Source organism: Ctenopharyngodon idella, chromosome 21 (genome assembly GCF_019924925.1).
Source record: "Ctenopharyngodon idella isolate HZGC_01 chromosome 21, HZGC01, whole genome shotgun sequence".
NCBI lineage: Eukaryota > Metazoa > Chordata > Actinopteri > Cypriniformes > Xenocyprididae > Ctenopharyngodon > Ctenopharyngodon idella.
Window position 1 is genome coordinate 21,380,894 of NC_067240.1, and position 9,141 is coordinate 21,390,034.

Below are 9,141 nucleotides of genomic sequence, written 5' to 3' on the forward strand. Positions count from 1 at the left end.
ATTAAGTTTTATAGAGATGCTCTGTGCCTTTCTGTCTCTGAATTCCTGCAAAAAGAATGACATACATTGTACATAATTCATAGACTGTCTAGAAGAAACTCAATAGGCAGTTGTGTAGAGAAAGATCTTAGCTATAAAACAGTTGTGCAACATCCTTCACACTCCTCTACAGTCAATATTCAGTGCAATGTTCAGTCAGTATATCAATGCATTGTGTCTTTGTGGTCCTATGCACTTAAGAATTTCCATCTTGTGGTAAGACATTGTTTAGGGGCAAATACAGCAATGACTATGGGCTATCAAGTGCACCCTCAGTCAAGTCTGGTGGTTAGTAATACTCCTCCCCTTTCTCTTTCTCTCTTTTAAAAAAAAATACTAGTGCAACACATGGGAATAAATTACCATTACCTTTTCCGATTTTCTAGGTTTTTTTTTTTTTTTTTTACAGTGTACTCATTCAAGACTTAGTCCTTTCTTCTTCTTCTTCTTTTTTTTTTTTTTTTTATTAATTACATTTTTCCAACAAACAAAAGTATGAAAACATGAAAACACATACCAATCCACCTACCCACCCTCCCTAAGACTTAGTCCTTTCAAAACTATTTAGACTTACATTTTAAATAATTGCAAATACCAATTTACCTCCAGGTCCAAATGCACTTCCGGGAACACTCCCAGGTCCAAAGCCACCACCGGGTACACCTCCTGGACCGTAACCCACACCAGGGATGCCTCCTTGTCCAACTCCAGTTCCTGGTATGCTCCCTGCCCCACCTGGTCCGACACCAGTACCTGGTAATCTTCCTGGAATACCTGCAGCTAATCCAGTGCCTGGGCCTAAACCAGCACCTCCACCAAGTAAACCTAGAAAAGCAAAAATAATATATCAGGTTGTAAGCTACCATAAAGTTTGGATAATAAATGCTATCAATAAAACTATCATAATTCCTTTAACAGTATGTTGAAGAATTGAATTAACTGTTGTTTTACCATATTTACGAGCTTTTGCCTCTGCATATCCTGCAAAGCATCAGAGTATGTAATATTAAAAATGAACTCAAAACTTTATAAAAAATCATACAATAAAATGGTATCATTTGGTACCAGTTCCAGAGCCAGGGAGTCCTAAAGAACCACCGCTAGGAAGACCACCAACTCCACCACCAGACAGTCCACCAGCTCCTCCACCAGGTAATCCACCAAGTCCACCTCCAGGTAGCCCACCAGTTCCAAGTCCACCAGTCCCAAGACCTCCATCAGGTACTCCACCAAGTCCAACACCAGACACACCAGCTGCTCCACCTGGTAATCCTCCAGTACCCAAAGTCCCACCCTGACGTCCAAGTTGAGCTACAAAGCATTTATCAATGAATATTAATGTCTTTCCTTTCTTATGGTTTCTATGACTGTGGTAAAATCTCACAACTTATATATGAAATAAAATCATAAAGTCTGATTTTTCGGGGGAGAGTACAGATATACAGTGATTTCAACTAAAACAATCAGAGGACCTAATAAAAAATTATTATGATCGGATTTGGCCTGTGGCACACTAGTTGAGGAGCCCTGATGTAGGGTATACAATATTTACTAAATAATTAAGAGGGACATTAATAATATTTTCCTTTTTAACTTAGATTAAAAAGAGCCAAAGAATAAAGCCAAGACTTAAGTCTGAAATTTTAACTGACCTCCTACAATAAGGATGGGGAAACTCATTGCATACATAATACTTAACAAATGTGCATAGCATTCAATCATGACAAATAATTTCTCATGCATTCTGTGAAAAGCTAGGGCAGGTGTAGCCAACCTTGTTCCCGGGGAGCTACCTTCCTGAGTTCAGACCTAACCCTGTTTAAACACACCAGCCTGTAATTTTCAAGTAAGAGTTGCTAAGGCAAAAATATTAATTTATGGACACAGTGAATTTTCCTTTCAATAGATCTATCACATTACAAAATGCAGAATGTAAAGTCATACCATATTTTCTTGCTTTGGCCGCAGCATATCCTAAAACATGGCAGAATAGTAGACATTGTTGTGCTGTTAATGATAATATGTACTTTAAGCACATAATTTTCAACTAATATTATTGTTTTCAAGATACCTTCAGTACCAACTCCAGGTCCGGGGAGTCCACCAGCTCCTAAACCAGAACCAAGGGGTCCACCAAGACCACCCAAACCAGTTCCAAGGCCGCCCACGCCCAAACCAGAACTAGGAACTCCTCCAGCTCCGAGGCCACCCACTCCCAAGCCAGAACCAGGAAGTCCTCCCGCTCCAAGACCACCCACTCCCAAACCAGAACCAGGAAGTCCACCAGTCCCTATCCCTGAAGCTGGAAAATAGACAACCCAAAATTAATAGAAATTAAGATGACCCTCTGTTTCTATATTTGCCAAGAGAAAACATGCTGCATGATGAATCTCAAACCAGCAAAATCAGCTCTTCATTTTTCATGTATTCTTTTTAAAGTAACTGATAATAATTTTTAGAAGGCATAAGATTTTAAGATTTGGTTTCACATCATTCATTTCTTTACACCTATCCTTTTTCATGAAAGAGACCGTTGTCAGCCAGGTGATTGAATAAAACAAGAATCTAAAGTTTTTCTTACCATATTTCCGGGCTTTTGCCCCAGCTCCTAATGAGAGACAATTCATAGATATTATAATACTTGAGCAATTTTCACTGTTTTCGATAATCAGTCTATTTATAATAAACCCTATATTTACCTCCAGGATAGACACCACCAGCTCCCGGATATAGAACACCAGGAGTTGCACCACCAGTTCCAGGGATGACTCCAGTGCCTGGTATACCACCTGCACCAGGTACACCTCCTACACCAAGCCCACCACCTAGGCCAGGAATACCACCAATGCCTGGTATACCAGCTGCACCTGGAACACCACCTATTCCTGGCAGACCTCCTGCACCAGGTACACCTCCCACACCAAGTCCACCACCTAGACCAGGAACACCACCAGCCCCTGAAAGGAGAGTCAAAAATATCAAGCATGTGCTTTTGACATATACTGATATATTGCTCCTGCATAACTTACCATACTTGGCAGCTTTAGCCTGAGACTTTGCAGCGCTTGTGCCTTGAATGAGGTAAGAAAGTACATTTCTATAAATACTCTAAAACTCTGTAATCATATGGCATATATATATATATATATATATTTTTTTTTTTTTTTTTTTAATGATAAGGTAATTTAATTGTCTGACAAGTATAGTGCATGATGGTTGATTTCAAATGTGAATAACTACAATGGATAAATGGACAGATTTTTAAATGCCTACTACCTCCAGACTTAGGTGATATAAGAGGATATCCACCGAACACGCCTGGTATTTGTTGACCAAAACCTCCACGGCCTCCTGCAAGAGAAAAGAGAAGTGATCTCTGTTAGTAGTTTTCATACCTTATTGAAAGAATTGTTCTGTCAGTAATTTAATTTACCATTGGCTCCAACTGCACCTTGACCAAGCTGCCCTATAAGCAAAAAAATAGGAGAGAGCTTCAGAAAGCATTTTCATTGTTGGATAAAAATGATAAAACTATAAATAAACCATAAACTACATAAAGCTTACCAGTTTGAGATCCTGTGGCTACACCTGGCAGAATGCCTCTACTGCCAAAGCCTATACATAAAAACAAAAATGCAGATTTGTTATATCTGTGTGAATATTCTACAAACACTGGAAAATCTTGTAACTGTCAAATATTTAAGTCACTCACCTTGTCCAGGAACAATACCCCCTTGGTATAACCCAGGGATCCCAACACCTTGTTTGAATGCAGGAAAAAAAAATAAAACAATGCTTTCTTATCAAAGATTTGTTAAAACTATTATTTAAAATAAGGGGGAGCTCTATCAATAGATGCCAATTACCTGGCACTGGTGCCTTCCCAGTCTTTCCGACTTTGCCCCCAGTGCCTGTCCCAGTTCCAGGTAATCCAGTTTGGGGGAGAAAAGGTGCTAGGAGCCATAATGAAGTTTCAAACAGCTTATTATGATACTTTCATAAATAAAGCAGCAGCATAACAATTATGCCCCTCAAAACTAACCTCCACCAGGCGCAACTCCTACTCCTTCAATTCCATTTCCAGTGCCACTAGGTCCAATTCCTACACCTCCAGGACCAACTCCTGCTCCACCTGGACCAAGTCCTGTGGCACCTGGTCCAATACCTGTCCCACCTGGTCCAATACCTGTCCCACCTGGTCCAATCCCAGTGCCACCTGGACCAATTCCTACACCCCCTATTCCAATTCCTACACCTCCAGGCCGAACTCCTGCACCACCAGGTCCAAATCCTGCACCGCCTGGACCAATTCCTGCACCACCAGGTCCAATTCCTGTTTTAGAAGGATCAGGCAGTTTAAGTGTTTTTTTTTTTGTTTTGTTTTGTTTTTTGTTCTTAAATGTGCTTTAAAAATTAACTAGATTCTTTTGCCAAGAAGACATTTTTGCTGTGGTGTAAAACAGTGACAAGATGATTTAATCAAGATTTGTGTCCTACCACAAGTAACAAAGTATCACACCTTTTTTTAAGCCAATACTTGTGTCCATAAATTTAGTTTTACCTGGTTTTGGTGGCTTCTGGCCAGCTGTCCCAGCTCCAGGATAAAGACCTCCAGGCCCACCGTATCCACCATAGCTGCCTAAAAACAAATTCAATTTTTAAGCAGCAAAGCATGTTTCTTTTTCATTTTAACCCCCCCCCAAAATATGATCACTTTACACTGATCATCTTTAAATGTATTCCTATGTTTTAAGTGTTATTTAAAGTTTTGTTTTGATGAATCTTATTTAGAGTATTATACTCAAGTTCACTGCTAGATTTGCTTGTTTTTAAAATTATGGTCTTAGTTTTTATTGTAATATTTTATCCTAGTGTTTCATAACTGCAGTAAAATGTTCTTTATTTTATGTCTACAACCTAGGAGGAAAGAAAGTGTATCCTTACCACCTGATGGGTAGCCTGTTCCAGCACCTCCAGGTGTAAGTGGTCCAAGACTTCCTGTTCCAAACGGTCCACCACCAAAACCCCCAGGCCCACTATAACCTAAATTTAGACCATCAGAGGTAAATGCATTTCAAAACCGCTGCTTTCAAATGAAAGATATTTCTGAATGCAGTAGCTATAAGAATTAATACGAAATAGTGACGTTCACAGCAAAAACAACACATAGATTTGAAATGTGTTTTTGTGGTAGTTGCAAAATACTTTTTATTTGCATCATACCTGGTTTCCCAGGATTTCTGCCTGCTCCTGGGACCATGCAAAATTATTTATTTTAATCAAATAGTATTATGAAAAGAATCAGTATAAAGGCAGTAACTATTGTCTACTATTAATAATAAAGATGTCTTACCAGGACCAAAGACACCTGGTCCAACGCCACCTGTTCCAACACCACCAGGAAAAATGCCACCTTGGCCAGTACCACCAGGCACAATGCCACCTGATCCAACACCACCTGGGACAATGCCACCTGGTCCAACTCCACCAGGAAAAATGCCACTTTGTCCAATGCCACCAAGACCTCCATAACCTGTAAATAATATATAAATATGGAGTGAATCTACCTTAAATTCTTCAGTGAAGATGAAATCTTCAGTCTTTATACAGTAAGTCCAGCAGTAAATCTTAAACAGTGCATCTTACAGATCGCTAACCTGTTTTGGGGGGTTTTCCTCCCACACCTAAGAGCAAGAAATGAAGAAAAAAACTGCACTAAACCTAATATATTTGGGATTATGCTTTTAAATATCCATACATAGTTAGTAACATTTAGTTTTATTAATTTTCTAACCTATTCCAGCACCTCCTGGACCAACTCCACCAGGGCCAAGCCCTCCCACACCAGTGCCCAAACCAACTCCTGAAGAAAAATGATAAAATTCTAAGAATCATCACCATAAAAGATTGTTTAACTTAAAGTTTAACTTTGTGAAGTACAGTGGAGTTTCTCTACCTTGTCCAGGTACTCCTGTGCCAATGCCACCAGCCCCTGGACCAACACCAAAGCCACCAGGTAATAAACCACCAAGGCCAGCACCCCCTGGCCTCAGTCCAAGGCCTCCAAGACCACCAGCACCACCAAGACTTCCAGCTCCAAGAGTGCCTGGAATACCCCCATAACCTGTTTGTGTGAAGCAAGACTCGTGCAAACGTCAATGAAACCAATACATTATTTGCTTAATTTAATGTATGTAGTTAAAATTGCAAAAATATGCGAGCACTTTATTGACTGCAGTTTTCTCCCACTCACCAGGTTTAGGGGGTTTGCCACCAGCACCTACACCTACCAAATATAAGGTGAAAGAAAAAAAATGCTTTCCTGAAAGAGATCAATCTCAGTCTACCTCCCTACCCAACAAATATGACATTTCCAGTATTATTTGGCTCAGGTACATTGAGTTATTCTACAATCCCACAAAGACTAGCAGAACAGAAAGAGTTGAGATAGGTTTGATTGTTTATTAGTAAAATTACTTTATAAGAAATAATACCTGCTCCAAGGCCTCCAGTTCCATCACCAGCACCAGGGCCAGTGCCTCCAGGTATGACACCTCCTGGTCTAGTTCCCACGGCTCCAATGCCAGGACCTATGCCGCCAGGTCCAATGCCTCCTGGACCTATGCCACCAGGACTTATGCCACCAGGTCCAATGCCTACTGGTCCAATACCAGCAGGACCAACTCCTCCAGGTGCAAGTGATCCAGCTCCAGGACCAACACCTGTACCACCTGGTCCAATTCCTGGTAGATATCCTCCTGTGTTGACACAATGAACTTCTCATCTGATGTAAAGTCAATGTCACTGCCAATCTTTATTAATAACATGAATCCAAAATTTTAGCATGCGTTATAACACACCTGTTTTAGGTGGCTTGACAAATGGCCCTGTGAGAAAAACATCAAATCGGTATTTACATATTTAGGTATTTTTTATGCCCTTAAATTGTTTAGTATGTTAATCACAAAAAATAATACACTTAATAAAATATAAATAAAAGTAAATAATACAAATTTCAGCAACCTGTTCTGAGTCCTCCAGTGCCTAATCCACCAGTACCAAGTCCTCCTGTACCAAACCCTCCTGTACCAGGCCCAATTCCCCCAAGACCTCCAGTACCCAGTCCATCACCTTGCCCCCCATATATAATTATATACATAAATTATATATATATATATATATATATATATATAATGTATTAGTTCCTTATTTATTATGGATTGTTTTAGCACTGATATGGAAACTATAGACACTAATTGCACATGAAATGTTTAAGAATAAATGTAAACCCTCACCAGTTCCAGGTCTGATGCCAATTCCTGGCCCTGTTCCAAGTCCACCAGGACCAGCACCTAGACCTAACCCTGTTCCAACTCCTCCAGGACCAACTCCTGGCCCAACACCTCCGATTCCAGGACCAAATCCACCTCCTGGACCAGTTCCAGTGCTGGTTCCAAGTCCAGCTCCAGTTCCAACACCAGCCCCTAATCCAGCTCCTGCTCCTCCCCCTGCACCAGCTGGTATGTAGATTCCTGAGAGAGAAAGAGAACATTAATAAATATCTTTATTAATATGTCCTATGCAGGATAGCTTGCCAGATGAAGACATAAGGAAGCATTTATTTGTTAGTTTGACCTGGCAAACTACAAAGAAAGGCAGACATTGATAAGAGGGGAATAAAGAGAATATTATCTGAAACATTATTAGTAGAAATGACCAAATCTGATGTGAACATCACTGAACTGCAAACCCATATATTTTTTATTTGATTGTTATGTCAGACGATGCACATTAGGATCTCACTCCTGTAACACATTACCAGTTTATGAGGACCATTCTTGTCCTTTACTCAGTGATGATGCCACATACCCAAGGGGTTCTAACTAACCTCCACATCTAGTCTTTTATGTGAAGCCTCAAACAGCACCGAATGCATTACCACATAAGTTTGTGTGTCCTCTCGCCTTGCTGTTTAAGATTTGGAGGCATAGGGGAACAGAGAATGGATGTGATTCATATAAAGAACAACATCCTATACATGACCTTATCCAAGAGCTTAGAACTAAAAAGCTGAAGTCCTCTGTTCTACAAACATACTGGGAAAAGCTTGCAGGTTGTTAGTGTATGATGTAATGATCTGGACTAGAACTTTCTCAGATCTTTCCTTCTACATGAATAAAGGATGGCAAGTGGGAAACCTTGTTTTATCCAAAAACAAACAGTTAATTAAAATCCTTAAAAAATTAGATTTTCATTGTTTATAAGAATCCATCTGGTTTTATGTAGTACTATTTGTCATTGTATTAATTTATATTGAAAATTACATGGAAAAAATTTGCCAAATGCAAATACATCAGGTTTCACATGCTACATATATCACTACTATTTAGTTTAAACACTACGTAATGCAAAAATATAAATGTATTATAAAATCACTGTAAAGTTTAATTACGATTAAAAGATCATGCAAGACCTGAGTCAAATTTTATTGACACAATAAACCATCCTGCAACAATACACCACAGCATTCCCTCAGTAAAGGATTTTGGATACCACTTGCTCACTTTTTATTCATCCATCCTTTACCTGTATCTAAAACATTCAGAATACAGATAATAAAATGCAAAATAACTGCATTCACAAGAGAGTGTGATGCTATTGCCATAACTGCAGTACACCTGAAATACAATAAGACAGAAAAAGCCAAATGAGTTTGAAGACACCTTACCTCCTTGAAGGGAGGGTCTACACAGAACCAGCAGGAGAAATCCATGCAAGAGCAGAGGTACCTTACTTCGGGCCATCCTGCTCTGTAATATCCCTCTCCACTCCCAAACTGTGGGTTTTATCCCCCAAAAGCAAATCATTGCACACCCATGTCTTGAACAAGAAGGATAAGGGGTGGGGGGTCAGTATGAAAGAGAGAGAGAGAGAAAAAAAAAAAGTAAGGATGAAGGAACACTACGTAATTAGGGAAACTAGCACACTTGGGTCTTGTACATTATGTTGATTTTTTTCTGTTTTTTCTAACCCCACCCCTAAACCCCCCTGAATGACTGGTGCTAGTGCATTTATTTGGGCCACTTCTGCCAGCATGAGTCA

The 9,141-nt window shown here is 39.7% G+C and overlaps 1 protein-coding gene across 1 annotated transcript in view; it reads right to left on the bottom strand.

Moving 5' to 3' along the window:
* elnb (elastin b) overlaps nucleotides 1-8,918 on the bottom strand; it is a 29,116-nt gene extending 20,198 nt beyond the window's left edge. Inside the window, exons 1-26 of the mRNA XM_051878750.1 lie at nucleotides 8,768-8,918; nucleotides 7,335-7,571; nucleotides 6,900-6,926; nucleotides 6,534-6,797; nucleotides 6,293-6,325; nucleotides 5,996-6,163; nucleotides 5,834-5,902; nucleotides 5,697-5,723; nucleotides 5,393-5,572; nucleotides 5,263-5,289; nucleotides 4,984-5,082; nucleotides 4,601-4,678; nucleotides 4,082-4,372; nucleotides 3,906-3,992; nucleotides 3,752-3,799; nucleotides 3,604-3,654; nucleotides 3,473-3,505; nucleotides 3,316-3,390; nucleotides 3,069-3,110; nucleotides 2,739-2,996; nucleotides 2,621-2,647; nucleotides 2,111-2,341; nucleotides 1,984-2,013; nucleotides 1,105-1,350; nucleotides 991-1,020; nucleotides 643-864 (exon numbers count right to left, since the gene is read on the bottom strand). Coding sequence (XP_051734710.1) covers nucleotides 643-864; nucleotides 991-1,020; nucleotides 1,105-1,350; nucleotides 1,984-2,013; nucleotides 2,111-2,341; nucleotides 2,621-2,647; nucleotides 2,739-2,996; nucleotides 3,069-3,110; nucleotides 3,316-3,390; nucleotides 3,473-3,505; nucleotides 3,604-3,654; nucleotides 3,752-3,799; nucleotides 3,906-3,992; nucleotides 4,082-4,372; nucleotides 4,601-4,678; nucleotides 4,984-5,082; nucleotides 5,263-5,289; nucleotides 5,393-5,572; nucleotides 5,697-5,723; nucleotides 5,834-5,902; nucleotides 5,996-6,163; nucleotides 6,293-6,325; nucleotides 6,534-6,797; nucleotides 6,900-6,926; nucleotides 7,335-7,571; nucleotides 8,768-8,906 — 3,019 coding nt within the window. The 5' untranslated portion in view covers nucleotides 8,907-8,918. The remainder of the gene's footprint in view (nucleotides 1-642; nucleotides 865-990; nucleotides 1,021-1,104; nucleotides 1,351-1,983; nucleotides 2,014-2,110; nucleotides 2,342-2,620; nucleotides 2,648-2,738; nucleotides 2,997-3,068; nucleotides 3,111-3,315; nucleotides 3,391-3,472; nucleotides 3,506-3,603; nucleotides 3,655-3,751; nucleotides 3,800-3,905; nucleotides 3,993-4,081; nucleotides 4,373-4,600; nucleotides 4,679-4,983; nucleotides 5,083-5,262; nucleotides 5,290-5,392; nucleotides 5,573-5,696; nucleotides 5,724-5,833; nucleotides 5,903-5,995; nucleotides 6,164-6,292; nucleotides 6,326-6,533; nucleotides 6,798-6,899; nucleotides 6,927-7,334; nucleotides 7,572-8,767) is intronic.
* Nucleotides 8,919-9,141: the final 223 nt, after the last annotated feature.